The sequence below is a fragment of the Pleurodeles waltl genome, chromosome 7 (genome assembly GCF_031143425.1).
Source record: "Pleurodeles waltl isolate 20211129_DDA chromosome 7, aPleWal1.hap1.20221129, whole genome shotgun sequence".
Classification (NCBI taxonomy): domain Eukaryota; kingdom Metazoa; phylum Chordata; class Amphibia; order Caudata; family Salamandridae; genus Pleurodeles; species Pleurodeles waltl.
The window spans coordinates 97,483,595-97,510,258 of record NC_090446.1 but is presented as its reverse complement, the minus strand read 5'-3'; the positions used below and the strand labels follow the sequence as shown (position 1 = coordinate 97,510,258).

At 43.9% G+C, this 26,664-nt stretch overlaps 1 protein-coding gene across 2 annotated transcripts in view; it reads right to left on the bottom strand.

Moving 5' to 3' along the window:
- The window catches only part of CDH4 (cadherin 4), a 1,524,317-nt gene that overhangs the window by 287,755 nt on the left and 1,209,898 nt on the right, over positions 1 to 26,664 (bottom strand). For both annotated transcript variants that reach the window (XM_069243136.1, XM_069243137.1), the window contains exon 6: positions 19,653 to 19,797. In XM_069243136.1, coding sequence (XP_069099237.1) covers positions 19,653 to 19,797 — 145 coding nt within the window. The remainder of the gene's footprint in view (positions 1 to 19,652; positions 19,798 to 26,664) is intronic.

The window sequence follows — 26,664 nt, the reverse complement described above, 5'->3', positions numbered from 1 at the left end:
TGAAAATTTATCAATTAACACAATGCCGCATTCTTAATTTAAAAAATGAAATATTTTCACTGAATCCTATGGATCTAAACTTGAGGATTTTGACCAAGATGATGGCAATGTATTTCTTCAGATGAGAACTGGTGGATCATTTTTTTTAAAGGAAAGCAATAGATTTGGTTTGCAGAATATAATTTTTACAGTAAAATCCTGACAAATGTGTTTTCCAGGACAAAGTGTTCTTTATATTTGTGCACAAACACTCAAATGTTTGTGTATTAACTTGGATGCTTTCTATGCCTTAAAGCGCTTTAACGCCTCATCAGGGGCCGTAAGTGCTACATAAAGCAATTACAATACACCCAGCATTATGTATTTTGGATGCATCAGAGGACGTGTGGTATTTAGAACACTTCTAAGTTTTAATGCTGTGGTTGCGTCACCAAAGTTACACAAAACAATGCTAAATCTTTTTTCACTAATTTACTTTCCAGTGCTAAACTTGTTTAGCGCTGGAAATTCACTTGAAAGTAGGGCATAGCACTGCTTTGCATTACTTAGCGCCAAGGGGGCATACCACTGGTTGTGCATGGGCTTTCCCATGCAACCACCCAAGGTTTCTGACGCTAAGCCCTATTAACCAAAAAAAGGAAACAAGGTTTAGCATCATTCTTCTTCATAGCGCCATTTCAGATAGACGCTATGAAGAAGAAACGCCTTTTTTCTCCTTTATTTTCAGACTTTGCATGTGTGCTGCACAGTTCAGCACACATACAAAGTGGAAAAATATGTTAAAGTTAGTCTAAGCATAGTATTTTGTAGTGGAAGGGTATCCAGTACAAAACCAGTGCTAGACTCACAGAGACACCCTTGCACGATGGTGCAATGGTGTGTCCATGGCACACAGCTGCATATTTCTGCGCCGGCGTTAGGGAGAGGGGAGGAGAGTGCCATATTTCTGTAAACAAGGGGCACTCATGCTCTCCATCTCACGAAGCGCAGCATTTGCGGCTGCTGCACTGCGCGACAAACTGGTACATCAAGCCCTTCGAGTTTATTTTTAAAAATGATTTTCCCAGTAGCTATCCATGGTGCTGAAGCCACAAGATGCGTCTGCTAACTTCAGCTCTCATTGGCGCTTTTGTCAGAGTTAAATAAAAAGAATCTTAAGAACTGTGTACACGCTAATCTTTGAAGAAGTAAACCTCGTGGTTAGAGGGAAGAACCGTAAGAACGAATACCACAAGCTTCATGATCCATATCTCTGGTATGAAGTTTTCATGCATAATGGAGTAATCGTCAACACTAGAGACATTGCCAATCCAGAGACAATCCAGTGTCTTATCTCAGCAAGGATACTATGCAATATCAGTCTAAAGATGCAGAGTCCTGTGGTATTTTGAAGGATATGCAATATATTTCAGTGTCATATCTCAGCAAGGAGGCATGCAAGGTCAGTCTAAGGGCCTAATTTAGATCTCGGTGGATGGGTTACTCCGTCACAACGGTGACAGATATCCCGTCCGCTGAAATATAAATCTCATTATTCCCTAAAAGATTTATATTTAGGCGGATGGGATATCCGTCACTGTTGAGATGGAGTAATCCATCCTTTCAAAGGGTCCTGAGTACTGTCTCTGAAAGGAGGATATGCAATATCAGTCTAGGTATCAAGAGTATTGTGGCAGCTTGAAGGATATGCAGTATCAGTCTAAGTATTTCAATGTCATATCTCAGCATGGAAGGTATGCAATATCAGTCTAAGGCCCGTATTTATACTTTTTTTGCGCCGCATTGGCGTCAGTATTTGACGCAAAAGCGGCGCAAACTTACAAAATGTAACTGTATTTTATAAGTTTGCAACACTTTGGCGTCAAGAAGTGACGCACATGCGGCGCAAAAAAAAAGAATAAATATTGGCCATGGTATCCAGAGTCATGTGGCATCATGAGGGATATGCAATATCTGTCTAAGTATCCAGAGTCCTGTGGCATCAGGAGGGATATACAATAGCAGTCCACATATCCAGAGTCCTGTCTCAGCACTGAGGATATTTAATGCCAGTCTACATATCCAGAGTCCTGTGGCAGCATGAAGGATATGTAATATCTGTCTAAGTATCCAGAGTCCTGTGGCATCATGAGGGATATACAATAGCAGTCCACATATCCAGAGCCCTGTCTCACCAGTGAGGCTATTTAATGTCAGTCTACATATCCAGGGTCTTGTGGCAGCATGAAGGATATGCAATATCTGTCTAAGTATCCAGAGTCCTGTGGCATCAGAAGGAATATACAATAGCAGTCCACATATCCAGAGTCCTGTCTCACCAGTGAGGATATGTAATGCTAGTCTACGTATCCAGAGTCCTGTGGCAGCATGAAGGATATGCAATATCAGTCTAAGTATCCAGAGTCCTGTGGCATCATGAGGGATATACAATAGCAGTCCACATATCCAGATTCCTGTCTCAGCAGTGAGGCTATTTAATGTCAGTCTACATATCCAGAGTCTTGTGGCAGCATGAAGGATATGCAATGTCAGTCTAAGTATCCAGAGTCCTATGGCATCATGAAGGATTTGAAATAGCAATCCACCTATCCAGAGTCCTGTCTCAGCAGTGAGGCTATTTAATGTCAGTCTACATATCCAGAGTCCTGTGGCAGCATGAAGGATATGCAATATCAGTCCACGTATCCAGAGTCCTGCCTTAGCATGAAGGATATTTAATATCACCCTAAGTATCCAGAGTCCTGTGACAGCATGCAGGGTATGTAATGTCATTCAAAGTATCCAGAGTCCTGTCTCAACACGTGGGATATGCAATATCGGTATAGGTATCCAGAGTCTTATGGCAGCATGAAAGATTTGCAATATCAATTTAAATACCCAGAATCCTTGCTCAGTATAAAGGAAATGCAACATCAGTCTAAGAACCCAGACTCCTCTATCAGCATTGATGACATGGACCATCATTCGGAATATCCAGAATCCTGTCTCCGCATGGAGAGTACGCACTATCATTCTAAGTATCCAGTGTTGTTTTTAGGGAGCACATGTGATATCACCTTTGAAACTGCCAGGAGATCCCTGCAACCAAGATTATATGGTAAAAACACCCTGATATCAAGCATTTCAATTGCTGTGTTCTCATCATTTACCATATACTATAAAGGTCTGCCTGAAAAAGTTATTTGTTTTGGAAGAACAGACACTTGGGTAGAGGCCTCAGGGATATTCGAAAACAAACCATAACATTAGGGCCCTGTGGATTTGCCCTTGTTTTTTGCACTTAACATGTAATTGTTGGCTTGGCAGGTCGTGGACTGATCTGAAGTTTCTGGACAGTGAGGTGGTCAGGGGACCACTGTAGTTAGTCTAGTACATTAAGGTGATAGTTGAGGAATCTCATGCTTTCCCTCCAGTGTCTCAGTGAGATAAGCCACTTCCACGTGCCACAGAAGGAGACAGAGTCGTTTCGGTTTAACTGTGCCCTTCACCGGGGGACAGAGGACAGCTTTTCACTTGATGTGCTGAGGCTCAGTTGAGTCGCTTTGCTGTGAACATGCTGCTATTGGTCTTTTTTAGTGTGCTTGATTAACTGATATCAAAGCATCCCATGAAAAGGGTTCTAATGAGGTTGTGGTGGTGTCCAGAAGTAGGGACTGGGCCGTGCTTGCACTTGAGGGGTAGGTAGCATTTCTTACTCAGCATTGCATTCATCTGCATAGTACACCTTGAGGATGCATGGGAGATCCGCAGCACCAAACGAACACCATAAACAATAAATATATATTAAAAATGTGCAAATAAGGAGTTGTGCAAAAAATACAATTACGAATGAGATATCATAGGACAATGTCTTCCATATCAAATGGAATAGCCAGCCACAGTGCTTATTAGGGGAAGGGTGAGATGAGGGGTGTTTTTATGGACCAGGAGATGGCATACAGCACACTTTGGAGAGTGGGAATAGGGCTAGCAATGTTTGGAATGGAATAAGAGAGAGCATACCACACTCTTTGGTGGGGGAGCACTGGGCTAATGATGTTTGTTAAGTCACAATATGATGGAAGAGCATAGGGTAAACAATGTCTGGAATGGAATAAGAGAAAGCATCCCACACTCTTTGGTGAGGGGACCTAGGGCTGGCCATGTATAGAATGGAATAAGAGATGGGCACACTACACTCTTTCATTTGAGGAGCATCAGACTAACAATGTTTTTATGGAATCAGAGGTAGCATAGCACATGCGGAAGAATGGGGCTAGAAATGTCTGGAATGGATTAAGAGATAACTTACCACAGTCTTTGGTGGGGGGGGGGGGAATCCTGCTAGCTATGTATGGAATGGAATAATAGATGGCATACCATAATCTTTGGAGGGGAGCACTGGGCTAGCGGTGTTTGTGGTGGAATAAGAGACTGCATGCCATAAACTATGGAGGAGGAATGGTGTTTTGTTCTGAGGTCTCAGGGCCATCAAGGACTTCCCTTACCAGCACCTGGACTCTCTGCCGAGACTCCTGCCCTGACAAGTGGTGCCCTATCCAGTCCCTGGGCCCTTGAAAGGAAAAGCTGGTGAAAATTCAAGCAAATCAACTTCAGACGACTCCGAACCGACGCCACTGCTGGATCCAGTGACGCCGCCTGCAACCGACTCTGTGATCTTCGCTGGAACGCGATGACGTTCGTAAGCCCGACGTCGCTGCAGCCCCGCCGAAGTCTGTGACTCCGTGGAAGTCGTTGCATCACGCCGTGCCCGACGCCGCTTGAAGTGCGCGGATTCAACATTTCACACAGATGCCGCGATCCCCGACTTCGCGCATCAGCTTGTTTCCATTCTTCACCAAGGTACTGTACCTGGGGGTCTACGTGACTCCTTGGCCGGTGCCGCTGGTGTCGCATTGTTGGGAATTACTCTGTCACGACGCCGTGTTAACACCTCATCGAAGCATTTTGTGTTTCCAAGCGCTATTTTTTTATTTAATCTTTAAAAATTCATAACTTGACTTGTTTTGGTCTTGTTTTGTTTAGATAAATATTTCCTAGTTTTCTAAACCTGTGTTGTCATTTTGTAGTGTTTTCATTGAGTTTCTGTGTGTGTTGGTACAAATAGCACTCTGAAGTTAAGCCTACTGCTCTGCCAAGCTACCAAGGGGTAAGCAGGGGTTAGCTGAGGGTGATGCTCTTTTACCCTGACTAGACTGAGGGTTCTTGCTTGATCAGGGGGTAGCCTGACGGTCAACCAAAGACCACATTTCTAACAGAATGATATGCTGAAGTTAACAAACCCGGCACACACCGCAATATAGCACCTAGTGGTGCTGCACTGTGTTGCATGAGAGAGCATGAAAGCACCATGTCTACAAACATATCACACTATCCTGCTTTCTCCCTGCGACGACGCACAACTAGGCTGCCAAACACATGCATATCTTTGCCCCATTTTGCAAAGGTGCCTGTGTGAGTCTAGCGTAGATACTGTACTGCCAGAGTGCCCTTTCAGTACAAAATGCAGTACCTACACAAACTAAAAATGTTCACACAATGGCTATGTGTTATACAGTGCAGCATGCATGAAAAGTGGGAAAAGTTAGAACATAATAGCATTTCTCTTTTTTAACACCTGCTTTCAAGTGGCATTATTTTTTTGATGCTATACCCTGCTAACATTTTTTTAGTAGATAGGATTTTATGGAAACGTGCATGTACCACCCATGGAACGCCCTCTTGACGCAGACTAACACAAAGCTGCGCATTGCACTGCTGTGCTTTATTCTCAGGCAACTTTCTAGGGCAAAACAAGTTTTGTGCTGAAAAGTTAATCCAAGAAAAACATTTTGCACAGGTTTGTGTCACCTTTGTGATGCACACCCAGTGCAAAATGCTAGTTATCCTGGGCCATAATGTAATCTAATTAAACAATTGATTATTCCTTGGTAAACGTGCGATTCTTGAAAACCTGTGAGGTTCTATATAAGTCTGTAATTAATAATCACTGCAAACATGTTATTCCTCAGAACATAGAGGGTTCTGTTCACGCGTGTGGCTAACATTCCTTTGTAAACATGTGAATCTTGAAGCATGTGAGAGGTAATGGACGGATCTAATTAATATTCCTTTCTAACCTGGCGACTCTTGAATGTATTTGAAAAATATATGTGAACCTGCAATTCATATTCCTTTGAAAACATGTGGGTAATATACAAGCCTGTAATTTCTATTGTTTTGTAAACATGCGATTCTTGAAACATGGGGGATTCTAAAAAAGCATGAAATAAATATTAGTTTGTAAACATGTAATAGGTGTAAACATGTGGGATTCTAAATAAATCTGTGAAGAATATTAGATTAAATGGAGGGTTCTTTCTACATTTTCAATTATTTTTATATATTGTATTTATGTAAATAGGTCTGGTTACCTATGGAAAAAAGGCATAACTCTAAAGGCATATCTCTTATAATGTTGTTTTATTATTCGTAATCACAGTGAATTATTTGTAAACGTGTAAATACGAGCAAACGTGCGCACGAGTTTGCAAAAATGTGGAATTCTTTGTAAACATGTGAATGCATTTGCACAAAAAACATTGACACGTGATTCTTTTCTAACAGGTGAGATTGTGTTTCAAAGTGTAGAATATTTTGGGAATACCCAGGCTAAACCTTTGCAAGGGAGAGATAGTCAACTTGTAAAATTCGTGGTACCCATGTGGTCCTATTTGTGAACATGTGGGATTTGTTGTTAACACAGAGTTATTTCTAATCATGCTCGAATAGGGGGAATGCAAGCATTCGATAAGAATTATAAATGTGCAGGTTTCTTTGTAAATGTGTAAGATTGTGAGTGAAAACAGGTCAGACTACTTGCACACATGCATGTCAGAATAATTTGTTAACAGGTTGGATTCATTGCAAAAATGTTTGGTTATTTAAAACATTTTGAATGCCTTCCAAACATGAATAATTATTTACTGGGATGATTTAGGAATAGGGTGAGTGCTATACTGAGGCCAATAAACACTACTGTTCCAGGTAGGCCTGACATGTCCCTATGCTCTGCCAGAGATATCCCAATGTTTCCTGATAACCAGCCCCTTCCTTCAAACCTGATACATTTATTAAACATGAGAAGACGTAGGACCAATCTGAAAGATCTGGGTCTGCTTTCCAGTTCTCTGGTGCGCCTACAAGAATTTATTTCATGAACATCAAATCACACTTTTATTTGAAAAATAATTCAGCTCCATAGTTGGATTTCTGTTCAGCTCAGTGAGGCTAAGAATTTAAATTTGTCACATTCTGGGCACCTTGAAAGAACACCCCATTTGATGTGCCTGGTGAAATACTGATCTTCCTGTAGAATGAAGGGGGGTGAGGGGTATGGCAAAATAAATAGAAAAAAAGTGTTGAATATTTTCACATAGTGATATTATTTATCGGGGCACGGCAGCACCCACGTAAAAAATAAAAAGGTTTTTTTTTCTTTCGCTTTTTATTATCAGATGTTTTTTAGTGCCACTGGGACTAGGCCAGAAGCTGCCTCATTGGCTATCACAAGGGAAAAAGTGTGTATGCAAGTATAAGTTATTTTTCCGTCCGCACTTTCAGTGTCAAAAGCAACACTACAAGTCCCACAATGCACGCGCTGTAGGCTTAAAAAAACAGCATCAGTTGAAGGTATTATATATGCCGTGGGGGTTCCTGAGTAAACACATAGGTACTTCTAAAGTGCCAGCCAGCCATTCAGCCACTTTCAAACTTTTCCTGCTGACAGCACGTGCCTGCTCCCAGACTGCCCTCTTTAGGACAGTGTCAGGAAAGAGACAACTACTTAGGTGTTCGCAGCTAGACCTGCCCTACACCGGCTCGACCTACTCCTAGGAGCAGACCAGTCTCACACACACACAAGATACCACGTGCTCTCTACAGACTGGGCCAGACTAACACGGAACTGCCAGTAGATTTACCAGCAGGTGGGTAACGTGGGAGTCTCGTGCCAAGGAGCTGGGTTACTTGTTGAGCTGCAGGGCTGGACCGTGAGATGCCCTCGGTGGCGCGTGGCTGAGAGAGTGTGAGGGATGCACAAATGGAATGGAGGTCAGACCATCAACAACCAACGAGGTCCCTATAAATACTCTCCCTGAAACCCAGGACTTAAAAGAAGAGAACTTCCAGAGCTCACCACCCCGGCTGTCCCCTTCCTTGCCACCAGGGACAGCTGGTGGCCATTTCTTAGTCTGGCTTGACCGCACAGTCGTTTCAAGACCTTATGTTATAATCTAAAAACAAGTTTCACTAGTACTATAGAGAAAGGATGTGGCTGTGCCGAAATATTAGTGTATTGGAGCACATGGTTAATAAAGCAGAAGGTCTGTGCGTCCTCAGAAAAAAGTGCGTCCCCTCCACGCAGCTGTGATGCTTTTATTTGTTTATTCATCTTCCTGAGCCAGCAGCAGTATAAAGCTTACAACGGGTTTGAGCTTGATCTTCTGTGTCACACACTTGATACTGTAATGCTATTAAAATGTCTTAGATAGGTGCATAATTTACAGTGTGTTTCCTCTGCCAGCAACACCGATGGGCAGCATTGAGGAATGTATTGCTATTTTTCCAGTACCAATTCCCTTTCTACCATTAACTTTAGAGTTCAGAGTGCAATTGTGTTTTTGTGAGGAGCATGGGAGTCCAGAGCTACACTAATGTACTTCTGACATGCTTTAGCTTGGCACTACTCAAAAGAATTGTGTTTTTTTTTTATTATTCACACACTGCGTTTATTTGATTTTGAAGAGTGCAACACAGCAAGTTACCTGGCAGCAGTGTTCTGCATTACAGACATGTGGGAAGCACCAATGTGTATGTAATGGGTAATGAGGAAAGCACCTTTGAAAATGTTCAAAAGATTTGCACAGTGAATTTTTTTGTTTTGTTATTGACACAAATGCTGCATTTGATTCTAGGCCGCATGAAAATGCTGTCCCTGAAGCGCCCTTCAAAGATGCACGTTAATACCCAGGGCACGCTCATGGTGTCCGTAACATCGGGAGAAGAGTTTTACTGTGTTTCTTAAGGAGGAACAACACAAGAAAACGCATCGGGAGTTCAGCGTCATCCTAAACATCTCCTGTAGAACTAGCAGAGGGATAAACTGCAAAAAAATATATATGCATTACTTTCTGTTTCTGGATGCCAAATGAGTAGATTAAAAATGAGCTATTTAGGCAGCTAGATACACATGATTTTCATTTACAGCTGAAAGCATGAAAAGTAGCGGAAGATAAATGTTATTTAGATTGTCATGGTGATGGGTAGGTGTGAAGAAGTTATTTGTCAGGAAGCCGGGTAAATATCAAAGAATGGTATTTAATTGGCTGGTGTGTGTGTAGCCACAGTCTGTGAGATGAGCAGTCTGCTAGCCAGCACTGTGTGGGTGTTAGAGATGAAACTGCAGAGGCTCCTGCAGGATTGAGGGACACCAGCAGAGTTATGCAGGAGTCTAAGAATCACAGCAGGACACACAAAGATGCATGTCTCTTTGGACAGCAGTCTTGCTGCATTTAAAACCTCTCTACCTAGGACAGCTGTCTAGGACAGCTGGGGCAGAGAAAGCACAGGCCTCCAGTGCTCTTAAGAGAGCTGTGAGAGGCTACTCCCTCCAATCCTGGCGCTGCTTTCATGCTGGTTACCTGCATGAAAGCAGCAAAGTGATTGGTTAGGTGTATTTGCTGGAGCCTGGGAGTCTGGAGGAGATACGGACCAGAGCGAGAACGTCGTGCAGAAAGCAAAGTAAGTGGCTATTTCTTTTTAGTTCGAGCGCGCAAGCGCTCTGTCCTGTTGTAATCTATCTGTGGGTTTTTAACCACGCCCACTGCATGCCTATCACTATCACTCATTCCTGGGCTTCCCTTTCTAAAATCCTTTGTTTTTATTGGTAAATGTTTACGTTTCTCCATCCTTGGGGTGGTTTGGTTACAGCCCCGGACATCTACCCTGTTACATGGATAATTGCACGTTTGCCGATATGTTTGACTGCAAACAAACGTCTTTTTCCTTTAGTGCCTGTCCCAGGCTCATGCTCATGGCGGCCGTGGTGCTTTGAATCGGCTCGCTTATGTCAACTGTTTTACTTTTCATTTTCAATTTAAGTGGCAAGAAAAGTCCAGTTAGGAATTTATAATGTTAACTGGTCTAACTCGGGCAAAAAGCGAGACACGTTGTATTGCAAATGCTTGTTTTATTTACTGTTGGCCCTCACCTTGCCTGCATAAACCCACCCACCACCTATTTCTTCCCCCACCCTCTCACTCTAAGATCTTCCCAGCAGCCGCTGGCTGCTACTGAACAGGTCTCACAAGCAATGGCAGGGCCACAAATAGGTTTAAACACTTTGAACTAAAGTGTACCTGCAGACTTAAGGTAGTTCTGTTGAGCTGGCTGTTATATATCAACATATACCACCTTTTACTTTTATTTATTTAACCTGTTGTGTCCGATGAATGGTGACAGGTGGGGGATGGGACTTAGAGGGTTTCATAGGAGGCACACTGTACTGGGATCCAGTGGGGCATATGCAGTAAAGTTATGAAGTCAGAAATTCCAGGTAGTGCGAACTCGATGAAGTTTCTAGCTAAAGTATCTTATAAACTAGACTAAATTGCATTATTCAGTGCTAAACAGAAGCTGCTGCAATCAGAACCTTATTTTAGCTTTCTTTGCAGTGCAGGCACAATTCAAAAGTTGTTTGAGCCTCCCCTCCCGCCCCCCCCCCCCCCAGCAGCCTGATCAACACCTCTGTTCCAACATCAGATGTGCACATTTGTTCAGTGGCGGCTGCTACTGAACAGCGGCAGCTGGGCAGGACCTGGGGCGAAGAACCCAGGGGGGAGGGTGGACCAAATAAATAAATGTTAAAAATCCCAACAAAAAACACTTACCTTCGAAGGGAGACGCGTTTGTCTCTCCTTCTCGTCCTCTTCCAGCTACACAGGCTCCCAGCCAATCACGATGCAGCTGAAAGCAGCGTTGTGATTGGTCTGAGCGGCCTGTTTCACCACTCAATCTGGCAATGGGAGCCTCTGCATCTTCTCTACCCGGCTGTGCTATACAGCCAGGTAGAGAACACGTAAAGTGCGCATGTCTTGTTCGGCCGGCCAAAAAGACATGCGCTCTTTATGTGCACATAGCCCTCCTTGGGCCACCTCCCTCCAGCCCAGCCCCGCCCTACAACGAAAAATAAAATGATAATAACGTAATGTACGTTATTATCTTTTTCTTTTTTGGGGAAAACCAGTGGGGCGACACACCTCCGCCTTAGAGGAGGAGCTGCCCCTGCATGTGTTCTGTAATAATTATGTCCTGAGGAAAAATAAAATGGACTTGAATAGATTCTGTGAGATTTGAGAAGTGTTTATGTGAGAAGGCGACCAAGAAACTCACTCCCAGTCTAATATTTACTTACCCTGGAAAGCAGGGCTGTAGATCACGTGATGCTTGAACAGCTGAAGGAGGGGCACACGGCAGACACTGAGTTTTGGGAACGAGGGCCGGTAGTGCTAAGGGCCCTTGAGGTCTTATGTCTTGTGTGATGTATACATTTGATATTGGTGGGGAATGCTAACTGGGACTGGCTTCTCTATGTAGTGTAGTCAGCAGGGATTGGTAAAGAGCCTCTACACATCTTCAGGGTAGGGAGCGCAATAAAAATGCAATTAAAATAAAATACAATCCACTTGTGTAGCTCCTAAAAGAATCACAATAAATCACAGAGTAGCACTGCAAGGCAATTATAGAGTGGGACTGTGAGGCAGTCACAGAGCGGCATTGTGAGCCAATCACAGAGCAGCATCGTGATACATACAGCGGCATTGTGATGCAATAATAGAGCAGCACTGTGAGACAATCAAGGTGTGGCACTGTGACACAATCATGGAGTGGAACTGTGACGCAACCACAGAGTGGAATTGTGAGGCAACCACAGAGTGGAATTGTGAGGCAATCACAGAGCGGCATTGTGAGGCAATCTAGAGCAGTGTTGTGAGGCTATCATAGAGCACCACTGTGAGACAATAATAGAGCACCACAATCATAGAGCAACATTGTGAGACAATGATAGAGCAGCACCGTGTGGCAATCACTGAGTGGCATTGTGAGGCAATCCTAGAGCTGAGGCAATCACAGAGTGGTGTTGCAAGGCAATCACAGTGCACCACTGTGAGGCAATCATAGAGCAGCACCGTGAGGCAATTACAGAGTGGCGTTCTGAGGCAATCAAAGAGTGGCATTGTGAGGCAATCACAGAGTGGCGTTCTGAGGCAATCACAGAGTGGCATTATGAGGCAATCATAGAGTGGCATTAAGAGGCACTCACAGAGTGGCATTGTGAGGCAAACACAGAGTGGCATTCTGAGGCAATCTAGAGCAGTGTTGTGAGGCTATCATAGAGCACCACTGTGAGACAATCATAGAGCACCACAATCATAGAGCACCACTGTGAGACAATCATAGAGCAGCACCATGTGGCAATCACTGAGTGGCATTGTGAGGCAATCCTAGAGCTGAGGCAATCACAGAGTGGCGTTGCAAGGCAATCATAGTGCACCACTGTGAGGCAATCATAGAGCAGCACTGTGAGGCAATTACAGAGTGGCCTTCTGAGGCAATCACAGAGTGGCCTTCTGAGGCAATCACAGAGTGGCCTTCTGAGGCAATCACAGAGTGGCATTAAGAGGCAATCATAGAGTGGCATTAAGAGGCACTCACAGAGTGGCATTGTGAGGCAAACACAGAGTGGCATTGTGAGGCAATCACAATGCGGCACTGTGAGGCAATCACAGAGTGGCGTTCTGAGGCAATCACAGAGTGGCGTTCTGAGGCAATCACAGAGTGGCCTTATGAGGCAATCACAGAGTGAAGTTTTAAGGCAATCACAGAGTGGAGTTTTAAGGCAATCAATCACAGATTGGGGTTCTGAGGCAAATCATAGAGTGGCGATCTGAGGTAATCATAGAGTGGAACTACAAGGCAATCACAGAGCGGTTTTCTGAGGCAATCACAGAGTGGCATTGTGAGGCAATCACACAGCAGCACTGTGAGACAATCAAGGTGGGGCACTGTGACGCAATCATGGAGTGGAACTGTGACGCAATCACAGAGTGGAATTGTGAGGCAATCACAGAGTGGAATTGTGAGGCAATCACAGAGTGGAATTGTGAGGCAATCACAGAGTGGCATTGTGAGGCAATCTAGAGCAGTGTTGTGAGGCTATCATAGAGCACCACTGTGAGACAATCATAGAGCACCACAATTATAGAGCACCACTGTGAGACAGTCATAGAGCAGCACCGTGTGTCAATCACTGAGTGGCATTGTGAGGCAATCATAGAGCTGAGGCAATCACAGAGTGACGTTGCAAGGCAATCATAGTGCACCACTGTGAGGCAATCATAGAGCAGCACCGTGAGGCTATTACAGAGTGGCGTTGTGAGGCAATCACAGAGTGGCGTTCTGAGGCAATCACAGAGTGGCATTATGAGGCAATCATAGAGTGGCATTAAGAGGCACTCACAGAGTGGCATTGTGAGGCAAACACAGAGTGACATTGTGAGGCAATCACAATGCGGCACTGTGAGGCAATCACAGAGTGGCGTTCTGAGGCAATCACAGAGTGGCCTTATGAGGCAATCACAGAGTGGAGTTTTAAGGCAATCAATCACAGATTGGGGTTCTGAGGCAAATCATAGAGTGGCGATCTGAGGTAATCATAGAGTGGAACTACGAGGCAATCACAGAGCGGTTTTCTGAGGCAATCACAGAGTGGCATTGTGAGGCAATCACAGAGTGGCATTGTGAGGCAATCATAGAGCGGCATTGTGAGGCAATCACAGAGCGGCATTACGAGGCAATCACAGAGTGGCATTGTGAGGCAATCACAGAGCGGCTTTCTGAGGCAATCACAGAGTGGCATTGTGAGGCAATCATGGAGTGGCGTTCTGAGGTAATCATAGAGTGGCACTACGAGGCAATCACAGCGCGGCATTGTGAGGCAACCACAGAGTGGCATTGTGAGGCAATCATAGAGTGGCATTGCGAGGCAATCACAGAGCGGCATTACGAGGCAGAGTGGCAATGCGAGGCAATCATAGAGGGGCATTACGGGGCAATGACAGAGCACATTGTGAGGCAATCACAAAGTGACGTTATGAGGTAATTATAGAGTGGCATTGTGAGGCAATCCCAGAGTGGCATTACAAGGCAAATCACAGAGTGGTATTATTAGGCAATTACAGAGTGGCATTATGCGGCAATCACAGAGTGGCACTGTGAGGCAATCACAGAACAGCACTGTGAGCCAATCATAGAATGGCACTGTGAGCCAATCAGAGAGCAGTGTTGTGAGGCTATCATAGAGCAGCACTGTGACACAATCAGAGAGCAGTGTCGTGAGGCTATCATAGAGCAGCACTGTGAGCCAATCATAAAGCAATGCTGTGAGGCAATCATAGAGCAGTGGTGTGAGGCTATCATAGAACAGCACTGTGAGCCAAATATAGAGCAGTGTCTTGAGGCTATCATAAAGCAGCACTGTGGGGCCATCATAGAGCGGCATTGTGAGCTAATCATAGAGCAGTGTTGTGAGGCTATCATAGAGCAGCACTTGGAGTCAAACATAGAGTGGCACTGTGAGCCCAACATAGAGCAGTGTTGTGAGGCTATCATATAGCAGCACTGAGAGGCAATCACAGAGCGGCACTGTGAGCCAATCATAGAGCAGTGTTGTGAGGCTATCATAGAGCAGCACTGTGAGGCAATCACAGAGCGGCACTGTGAGCCAATCATAGAGCAGTGTTGTGAGGCTATCATGGAGCAGCACTGGGAGGCAATCACAGAGCAATGTTGTGAGGCTATCACAGAGCGGCACTGTGAGCCAATCATAGAGCAGTGTCGTGAGACTATCACAGAGAAGGACTGCGAGCTAATCCTATAGCAGTGTCATGAGGCTATCATAAAGCAGCACAGTGAGGCCATCATAGAGCGGCACTGTGAGCCAATCATAGAGCAGAGTTATGAGGCTATCATAGAGCGGCACTGTAAGACAATCATATAGCAGTGTTGTGAGGCCATCACAGAGCAGCACTGTGAGGCAATCATAGAATGGCACTGTGAGCCAACCAGGGAGCAGTGTTGTGAAGCTATCATAGAGGAGCACTGCGAGGCAATCATAGAGCGGCACTGTGAGGCAATCATTGTGCGGCACTGTGAGCCAATCATAGAGCAGTGTTGTGAGGCTATCATAGAGGAACACTGTGTTGCAATCATAGAATGGCACTGTGAGCTAATCATAGAGCAGTGTTGTGAGGCTATCATAGAGCAGCACTGTGAGCCATTCATAGAGCAGAGTTATGAGGATATCATAGACAGCACTGTGAGCCAATCAGAGAGCAGTGTTGTGAGGCTATCAGAGAGGAGCACTGTGTTGCAATTATAGAATGGCACTGTGAGCCAATCATAGAACAGTGTTGTGAGGCTATCATAGAGCATCACTGTGAGCCAATCACCGGGCAGAGTTATGAGGCTATCATAGAGCATCACTGTGAGCCAATCACCGGGCAGAGTTATGAGGCTATCATAGAGCAGCTCTGTGAGGCAATCCGAGCGGCACTCTGAGCCAATCATAGAGCAGCACTGTGAGGCAATCATAGAGCGGCACTGTGAGCCAATCATAGAACGGCACTGTGAGCTAATCATAGAGCGGTGTCATGAGGCTATCATAGAGCAGCACTGTGACGCAATCGGAGAGCACCACTGTGGTATTGTGAGGCAACCATGCAGCGCTACTGTGAGCCAATCATAAGCAGCACTGAGGCTATCAGTGCAGCACTCTGAGGCAATCATAGAGCGACACTCTGAGCCAATCATAGAGCAGGTTTGTGAGGCTATCATAGAGCACCACTGTGAGCCAATCATAGAGCAGGTTTGTGAGGCTATCACAGAGCACCACTGTGAGCCAATCATAGAGCAGGTTTGTGAGGCTATCACAGAGCACCACTGTGAGCCAATCATAGAGCAGCATTGAGGCTATCATAGTGCAGCCCTGCGAGACAGTCACACTGCATCATTGTGAGGCCATCAGAGAGTGATGTGAGAAGAATAAAACCATACTGCAATATTATGAGGAGACTACACAGCAGCATTATAAGGAAACCAAAATATCATTTTTGGGACATCTAAGAGACACACACATTCACACACTCCCCCATACCGACACACCATATGTGAAAATGGCGCATGTAATGTAGGAAAGTGTGGATTTCACAAATGCACCGGTCAAGTTCTAACACCGATAGCGATATGTGGACGAACAAGCCAACCTCGAAGGGCGGTTGATGGACTCCAAGGTGAACCAGAGCTGGCGATGTCATGATGCGGCTTTCAGAGGAGGTGTAACTAAACACAAGAATATGGTCAGGCGACATACGGAGTATCGGCCTGACTGTTGACAAACTGAACTAAACATGATGTACGTGGACTGGAAAAAATGAGCTGAAGGAAAGGAAACTGAGAAAAAGGCGGGAGATGGTGAGGCAAACTAACGCTTGAGGGGAAAAAAGTTTTAACAAGGCCTCTGGGGAGCTGTTTTTTTTTAAGTGCTGACGCTTTAGAGTAGGCAGCCCTTAATGCCGAACAGGTTGTTATAGAGACAACATTTGTGAGGACGGGGGTTGTACTCGAAATAGAGTAAAGAACTATGTAAAAAAAGGTTTAACCCCTCTCCCCATGAGTTCATTCAAATAAAATTAAACTAACATTATATTTTAATGCTTGCATTCAGCTTTTTTTAATGGACGCTGCAGTGAGTTCCTGATCTGTGCACAGTGCTTAATTTGTAAGTAAAAAGGTGCTGGTGCTCCTGCTGCAATTAAATGTGGTGGCTGCTGCAATTAAATGTGTGAACACGGAATACTTAGAAAGCGTAATCCTGAAGCCATCTCGGGCCTCTTCAATCCATATAAAGCCACTCCCTGCCCCTTCAGCTCACTCTTGCAGCTTTCTACTTTCTATCTTTGTGACGCTTTTTCGCTTTACACTTCATCCGTCTTTCCCTTATGTGTATTTTACTCGCAGCAAATGCTTGAGGCAGAAGAATAAGCCCCGCCCTCAAAACTAAGTGGCGCTGCTCAGCACCGGAAACAAGTACAAATTAAGCACCATCTGTGCATCACCTGTGATCTGTGTTCTGCTGTCTCTGGGGCCCTCTTTCCACAGCCAGCTGCACGTCTGTTGTTCTGCGCGGACCATCGGCGCCATCTTTGCGAGGGTATAAGTGGTTTGGTACAAACAGATGCGACATCTACAGTTGTGGCCACAGTCTTACAACTTGCACACAGCCCGCCCATCAGTCAGCTTTCCTGAAGCATTCCGCCACTGCATTCAAAGAGTTTGTGGCCAAATTAAGGAAACACGCTTGTTGTTGTTCCCTTGTCGGGCGTGATTTGCTGTTGTGGGTAATATACTGTTTTTTTGGCTGTAGAGTGCAGAAAGAGATCTGCTGTTGCTCCTCCCGAGGGCCCTGCAATGTGCGCTGCGCATCAGACCCGCGGGCACCACCGGAGGCCCGTGGATTCCGCGCTCCAAAGTGTCCATATCTGGTTAAATGGCTTAAAAGCTTATCCGGATTTCAAACAAGCCGAGGATGCAGTTTGCTATCGCTTGTCATGCTAACAAGCAGCAGCCAGGTACACATCTGGGAACACTGTCTCCGTATTGATTCTTCTGGCAAGGCGCAAGAGGGCGCGTGTGGGGGTGTTGTTGATTTATTGCGCACGCGTCTCAGCGCTGAACTTCTTCTTACAGTGGATTCTTCTGCAGATTTATGAGGTTTGCAGACTCCCCCTGCTCACTTCCACTGTCCTCACCCCACGGTGCCTTGAAAGGTGCCCTGAAGGCGTCATGTGCTGAGCGATGTCACAAGAGGTTTCACAACCCAGAGGGACGTCATCAAACAAAGCACATTCTGGACCGCCCATTGGTTCTGATTGTTTAGAGATGCAGGACAGGATAACGCGAGATGCTATTTGGGCACCCTGTGGTTTTAGAAGCAAATACCTTCTCCTACCGTGTTGTGTCGTAATTACAACATTTATATAGTGCTTACTACCCGTTTGAGGGGCGTTGAAGCGCTTGCCTACATACGTACCACGCTACACTGTGTAGTTGGAAGGTTGGTGTTTTTGTTTCGATCCTATGTCGCGCGTGATGACACGGAGGTATGGTTACCATGAAATGGGATGCTGTGCACAGCAGTGTGCTGGATGATGAAGTGTGAGGGACAGATGCTCAGCCTTATGGCTTTCACCTTTGAATCACTCAATTGTAACACACTCTCTGGCCTGGTAGTGCCACAGAAAACTGCTAATTAAATGGAAAATATTCTCAGGCCATCACACATACTTCCAGAATTTTGGTTCTCTTCTTATTTGGAAAACATGTACCTAATGTATAAAATAATGTTGAACTTTGCCCTTTAGCCATAGATTTAGGTGATCAAGAGGCAGAGGCTTTCTGATGTTCCCTTTTAGGATTCACCCAATGACATCGGTGCCTGTCTTTAGGAGACCTCATGTTACCAATGCAGGACACATATCATACAGTACAGACCTGGGTTTTCGGCCAGCCTTCTTCAGCTGTTGCCTGATGGCATTTCTAATAAGTTGCCATTGGTTGACTGGGCAGTCCTTAAAGCCATGGCATTCTGTGATAGGTTATATGGGGTGCTAGATAAGTCTGCTGCAGTAACCTCTGCATTGTTCTCCTAACATTTACTCCCACCCCAGCCATCCCTCATCACAGAGTAAAGGATGTCCCCTCACCAGGGTCACTTGATGCAATCTGGCACTGGCTTCGCTACTGCGTTTGGCTTTCCCAATGCTTCTTAAATTACATCAGAAGCATTAACAAAGTCAACGTATTCGAGATTCCTGCAGTGCATGTATGGTAGCCATTCTGTAATGGACTTTCTTAAGTTTTTTGAAAAAAACATTACAAGGTGGCTACATGCATGCATATGGTCAGTAACCATATAGGTGAACAAATAAATAAAACACAGCCAAGCCTAGCGGGTATGGCTCGTCACCCAACTTGCAGTCATGCCATTTTGGCAGTCTTGCAGCTTTAACCAGACTTGCCATCATGCCACCTCTTGGAGTCATGTAATCTCACTATTATGCAGTCATGCCAATTCACCAGTCTAGAAGTCATGTCATTTCACTTGTTTAGTAGTCATATCACTACACCATGGCTAGCAGTCATTCCACTTCACCAGTTTTGAAGTCATGTCATTTCATTAGTGTTGCATTCATGTTATTTCACTAGTCTTGCAGTCATGCCACTTAACCAGTCTTGCAGTCATGCCATGTCGCTAGTCCTGCAGTCACACAATGTCACCAGTGTCGCAGTCATGTGACTTTACCAGTTTTTGCAGTCATGCTATTTAATGAGTCTTGCAGTCATTCTGTTTCACTAGTCTTGCAGTCACGTCATGCCACTAGTCTTGCAGTCATGCTATCCCACAGCCTTGCAATCACGTCATTTCATTGGCCTTGCTGTCGTAACATTTAACTGGACTTGCAGTGATGCCATTTCACCGGTCATGCATTATTTACCTGGTTTGGACCCCTCGTCCACAGATCCATTGAAGACCTGGCTGGTGAACTCGGGCCTGTTGTCGTTCATGTCGATGACGTAGATGTAGAGGTCTATGGGGTTCTCCACCTTGTTGCCGTTCATGTCCACAGCATGAGCCCTGAGCTGCAAGGATACACAAAAGAGCACGCTGTCAGAATTCAAACATCAATGGAGCCCTGCCAAGTCAAGCGAAAGAGTCGACCAGAGCTGACACCAGCCCCGAAACCCTTCGAAAGGCAACAGCGTGGTGTCAGACCACAAGACAGGGTTCCCGCTGGACGCCCTCCAGGAGACAAGATGCTTCACAACAGGCATTCAGACAGAATACATTGCTTCAGAAGAAGAAAAAGTATGTTCCACTGCCTTGCTAACTGCATCTCAGAAACATTTAAGCAGGGGCTGAAAGAAGAGGTCGATTTGCCTGCAGAGACCGTCTGATGCATCTCAAAGGCCATTAGTGTACGGCATGGCCAGACACAGCGATGGCCTGTCGAGTGAGATACCAATATTCTCAAAGTTTGTTCATCGTCTTTCTGAAACAGAACCTTAGGTGGTTCACACAGGGGAAACGTACTAGGACCGCATTGGAACATCAGCTGCCTGCTGGCCCTAGGAGTGCCAAAGGCAAGAAGGCTTCTGAAAGTCAAGAGCTTCTAAGTCATTCATGCGTATTGTAGGGGTGAATATGTATTGAATGGAAACACAAAAAAGCATAATAGAAGTCTGGGAAATGTAGTCTAGCACACTTATTTCCGCAACTTCTTTGAGGAGAATGACATCCACCCCATTGTAAGTGCTTTTGGAAAGGAAAATGCAGTTTTAGGTCTTGACTTACAAAGAGCATTAGCTGTCTTTTCTTGAAGACCTATTGTCCATCACACTGTATACAGAGAGTGGGCTTTTGGTCAGTCCCATGCTTCTAGCTGGATCATTCTTGTCAATCTCAGTTCGCAGCTGCATGTTAGATTGCTTTCCTACCTATTCGTGCTTTTTTGTAAAACCCCTTCACCATAACTTCTTTACTGTCATTGTGATTGGCTAATTTGTATTCTTGCATTTCTGATGTGGGCTATTTTTCAATTCCCTTACCGCTCCAAGGAGCGTATTGCTTTCCTCACTCTCTTCCCTATAATCCCTCAATTTGTTTTTTATTTATTAACTTTTTTTCTTTTTAGAAGGGCCCGGCAGCTGGACACTCCTATTGAGCTATTCGCTTTTGGCACTTGCACTCTTGCCATCTGTCATCTGTCATCTCCCCACCCACCTCCTGCCCTTACACAAAATCCATCTACCACTGCCCATGACCTAAACTCATGCCCTCCTGCCCACGTTTTAAAACTTATTTTTTTACAGTTATAATACTAAGCGCCTGGCAGCTGCACACTACCACTGGATCACTTGCTTCTCTCTCAATACGCAGCATTCTGTGCAAATTTATGTTTTAAATTTACCTTTCCAAGATGGCTGCCCATCATCTTGGCATGGTAAATTAAAAATAAAGTAAACGTGTAATTGGCGGAATATTGTAATGATTTTTTAAAAAAGTATAATAAAAAAAGACTTCAAATTTAGTTACAGGTTATGCACGTGCACAGGTAGTAGCTATCTTTGTATGATTTTTCTTTCAATTCAAGACAAATTATTAAAAGATGGCAGCCACGCATGCTTGCACATGCCATCTAACTAAAGAAAAGTTTCACTGATGAAACCTATTGGTTTTGCCAATGCTCGTTTTACAGTCATAAGTAAAAGGTTCAAAACTTTAATATTTCTGACCACGTTTCCTTTTTCTTCATTCTTTTTCAGATCATATGGTTTCCCACACCTTAAGGTCATCCCCCACCCCCTTACTCCTTCCACTCTTTCTCCTCTGTGTTTTTGATGTCCCATTAAGGGGAGGACGCAGATCATTCCCGGTTCGCTCCCCTTCTTCCATGTGCCCTTGGTCTAGCTTCTGTCTCTCCTCCTCCACACTTTCTCACTCCTTTTCAAATGTTGTCCTTTTGTTAAGCCATCTATTACAAACTCCTCTCCATCCTTTTTCTATCTAACCAACTTCCATTCTTCTTTCCCCAATTCTCCTATCACTTCCTCTGTCCTGCCACAGATCCCACTTTCCGCTTCAGTTGTAGCAGACATAGAAGACATACTGTCATATCTCTATTTTTCTACCCACAAACCCTATTTCTGCTTTTTTTTAACTAACCAGAAGCTCAATTCAATACACAGACTGATATTTTTATTTTGAGGAAAATCGTTAGATTTTTCAAAATATTCAAAATAAATGTCTTTTTTTTTTTTTACATTCACCAAATTACAGTTTCAACAGTCTGAGATACTGAAACTGGCATTACCCAATTTGGAAAATTGTCAATATAAGGTCCATCCTATTAGAGTCATCCTCTCTTTAACATTTTACTATGATTCAATTACAGGCAGTATTTCACCAAATGAAAGGTTTAGTCTAAGAGGCATGTCTCTGTTCCATGCCCCGTGAATATAATGTCACAAAAAGAACACCATTCAGGTTTTTACCCAGCATCAAAGTTAATTGGTAAAAGAGCCCTACAATAAGAATAGATATAATATGTTACTTTAAAATTGTTCATAACATCAGGTTCATAAGTGAGGAGAAAAGGGTCAGAATTCCAATGACAGGTTGCCAACAGAATGATACCCTTGCACATGGGTACTATCCAGAAATGCCTGACTGCCAGATCCCTACTTTTTTGATTAAATATAATTTTGTAATAACACACAGTCCGGTCCAATGACTGCAAGAAAATCTCAATAACCCAGAATCTGCAGTGGACACATTATGGCTCATGTTCATATGTGAAAAGCATGAATCGGTGCGCTCCTGCAGGAAACGTTATTGCCACACCTATGTTATGGGACATTATTGGAAGCTGTGAATTCAAAGTCAGCAAAGCACAAGGAGAGAGATGTTAATTTCCTTTAAACTTCAGATAAGATTTAGGTCAGGAAAGAACAATCAATGCCCAAATCATATCAAATTATAATGCAACTGAGCCCAGGGGATCATGGGCCAGAAAAACAATAACTTTTCAAAAGGACATCACTCCAATTCTCCACTAGGCACTGAAGATGCATAGGAGACAAAGACTCCATCCTTTCCTACCTCCTAGTGAAACACTGAAGATGAGGAAGTGAAGTGGAATTAGGGGATGATGGTATGTTTAATCCTGTGTACATAAAGGATGACCCTTGCTGAAAGAGGAGCAGTAATGGCGAGTCATTGTCCAGTTGTAAAAAAAAAGTTAATTGTATTATTTGTTCTGAGCAGGGGGAACTGCATGAGGAAAAATACAGTATTTGACAATTTTGTGTTAAGAGCTGGATGCCAGCATGTTCCCAAGGAGGGGCAGTCATAAACCTTCGCTAAACCTTTGACACCTGAATTGGGTAATTTCATTTCACCACGAAGAAGTCGATAAATTCACAGTAGATAGGTCATTTGACATGATAACCCTAGGAATCCAAGGAATGTCACGGGGGAGAGTGGTTTCTACTTCAGTAGCTTGAAAGGTGCCAAGAGTAGACTTTTAGAAGAACTGTAACTTGAATTTATTCTAAGTCAAACTTGTAACTCACGCAGAAGGCATTCCAAAGTTTTTTCCACCGTTGTGTATCACAGTCTAAATACTACAGTGTGGAATTTTCCTAAATATTTTTGGGTGTGTCAGATTTCTGATTTTGCATAGATATTATATGAACTGCTTCTGAAAAATTGTGTCTGTGGTGTTTTTATTATGATTTTTTTTTTTTTTTAAAGATGGTTCTGCATCAATGAAATATTCCCAAACGTAGCCAAAGTTTGCCTATTACAGTGAGGAGACGGAAGAGTTGTGAATGAATGAAGGATGATAATGGCAAACATATTTCTTTTTTACGCAAATTTGGCGCAACACATACTCCATATTTATGTTTTGAAGTTAGACCCGTCTAACGTCAACATTTTGGAGTTTGCACCATTTTTTAGATGTGTGAACCTACCTTGTCTCAATGAGATGCAAGGTAGGCGTTCCCATCTAAAAAAAAGGTGCTAACCCCATAGCCCCATATTTACTCCCCCAGTGATAAAATTACACTTGGGTGGGGTGGGAGGAGGGGCTAAATAATGGTGCTTTGCACCATTATTTAAAGCCTGGGTCAGACCAGGTGTTAAGGGAACTGTGGACCCATTTCCATGGTTAAACACCATGAAATGGGTCCACAGGTGCCCTCCTCAAGCCCCAGAAACACCCCCACCCACACCAGAGGGACACTGGAGGATGGGGGACCCCATGCAAGGTAAGCAGGGTACATTTGGGTAAGTAATTTTTTTTTTTAAATTAAAGTGCCATCTGAGCCCAACTTGGGGCCCCCTGCATGACACAGGGTGCAATGGCTATGCCCAGGGGACACTGGTCCCCTGTGCTGGCCATTGGGGTGGTGGGCATGACTCCTGTCTTTTCTAAGACAGGAGTCATGTGGTATGGATGGTTTAGCGTCAGAAAATGACGCTAGGCTGGTTAGTGTCATCTTTTTTTTACTCTAACCAGCCTAACGTCATTTTTTTGGTGCAAAACCCCCTTCTCCAATACCGCTAGCCCCATCCGGCTAATGTCATTTTTTTTTTTTTTTACACTAGCCCACCCTTTGCACCGGCTTGCATCATTCCATAGATATGGCGCCCGGCTGGTGTACAGGAATGGCGCAAGCCAGTGCTAAACTTTTTATGCAAAACTGCATTAGTGCAGTTTTGCACCAAAAAGTATAAATATGCCCCAGAGTTTGCAACCTTCACTGAAAGAGCTGAAGGACAAGGGAAGGAAAGATGCAAGAGAGAGAAAGAGAAAGAGAGCAATGCTGACATACAGCTACCATTTTACTTTAAAAAAAATCAATGATATTAGAAAAAGTACTTGTATTGATCAGCTAACATCCTGTTTCCATTGCATGCAGACAGCAGACATTCAACTATTCAACCACTGCTATTTGCACACATCGCTACTATGCAAGAAGTAATGCAACTGTTAATAAAGAGTATTGTTGGGTTATCTCTGGGAAGAAGTGAAATTATAGGAATCGGGAAAGAGCATAAATGTCTGCAGGAGGCCCTTCTTAGACCCAAACAAAACCAAAGGTATGCATCTACACCAGTGACACTTGGCCAGATTTTAAGTCTTTTCGCTGGAAGATCAGAGACTAATCGAAGATCTCTAAACACAAATGTCCAGTTAAATTTTCTTTTTCACTTTTATCAGTCACAGCTGAAAAAGGCATGTCCTACGGAAAGGATCTTACAAAGCCGCCAAAGGAGAGATGATTGCGTATGATCAAGGAGCCAAACATCGCTCGTAGGAAATTTGGATAAATAAATTTGAGTCAATCACTTTCTCCCTTGAATGCTCTTGTCCTAACTGCTGCTCTATTTAAAATATTAAATCCATCTACCGTGGGCTGTCTTTGAACTTATTGTCATTAGTTATCCTTTGCTTCCGATTTTCCCCTATTTGAGTTGCAAACATTCTTTCCTAAGTTCATCACAGATGTTGTACGTCTGCTTCATTTTATAACGCGCTTCATGATTTTTTTACGGAGAAACAATTTTCCTTGTCCATATTGACCAATTTTCATGTTCATCTCTTGTTAAGTGTAACTTTGCCTATATGTTCTACAACTGTATTGCTCATCGCTCGCGGGTAATAATACTCATGAGTCAATTTTTCTCATTTGTTTCTGTTCCCTTCATAAAAGGACTGTGCATTAAATTCTAAAGAACGTATTCCCCAATCCTTGGGGATTTCTCCCTTTCCTGCTGCGTTCAATAATGACCACCCCTGCTGCCTACAAATGGACTCATTAAAATCATTCTTGTTTAATACATATTAAGAAAGAAAACTATTAACCTATTAGACGAAGGTTGTTACGAATGGATAATGCCTTTCATTTATCATGTTAGTTACAGCAATTCTTCTTGCTGGGACTGTGACGGGAGACACTTATCCCCCCATAATCTGCACCGTTCAAAACAGGGTCTGGGGCTCACTTCTGCATCTTAAACGCGCCAGAAAATCCCAGGACTGGAAAAGCAATAAGCAAAATTAAGCACGCTTGGTATTTCCGTGTTGGCTTCTGATTCCAGGTGGTCTTATTCAAATGATACACTCGAAGATCACACCATGCGCCGCCTCTGTGATCATGGCAACAGATGGTGACATTTTCGCAGCTGCAGATGTTTGGCTTTGTTGAGTAAAGATGGAATTTCGAAGGAGTTCCTACTCGCTATGTTTTAGAGGAGGGGTTGGAAGTTCACGTGTCTTACAATGTTGATCAAGGGCCATTGTTAGAAGCATGAAACGGAAGTACAATTGCAAAGCACTCTGGGTAGGAATTGTGTGGGCTTCATGCTAATTGCCGTCTGTTGCTGATAATCGGAGGTGGAGCCTAAATTGCATTACTTTCCCACTCAGAGTTTATGATTGGACTGGTATTATCCTGGCGTTTTTAGAAATAGTTGTACACAAACGTAACCCAGGTGATATTTAAATATGGCGGGACTTCCTCTGAAATGAGCAACCATCTTGGTATTGCTTTCCCGTGGTGCGCTGAACACAGGTTTCTGTTTTGGAAAGAGGGATAGTAGAGAATACGGACTCCGGGCCAGATGTATGAAGACTGTTTGCATTTCTTAACGGTCCGAATCGGTATTTCGGGCAGTTAATAAATGCAAACTGGGATTTCTAAAGTACAAAGCCTTTTAAGGAATCGCAAATTGCCATTTCTACCCTGTAGAAATGGCAACTTGCCATTCCCAGAATAGAAAATGCAAATATGGATTTCCTATTTGCCGTTTCTATTCTGATGTACCTCGAATTTTCAAACTGTGATTTGGGCATTTTGGAGATGCAATTACCATCGCCAGGTGCAATTAAAAAAAAAAAGCACCTTTTAACTGCAATAGAGCACACAGCCTTATGCAAA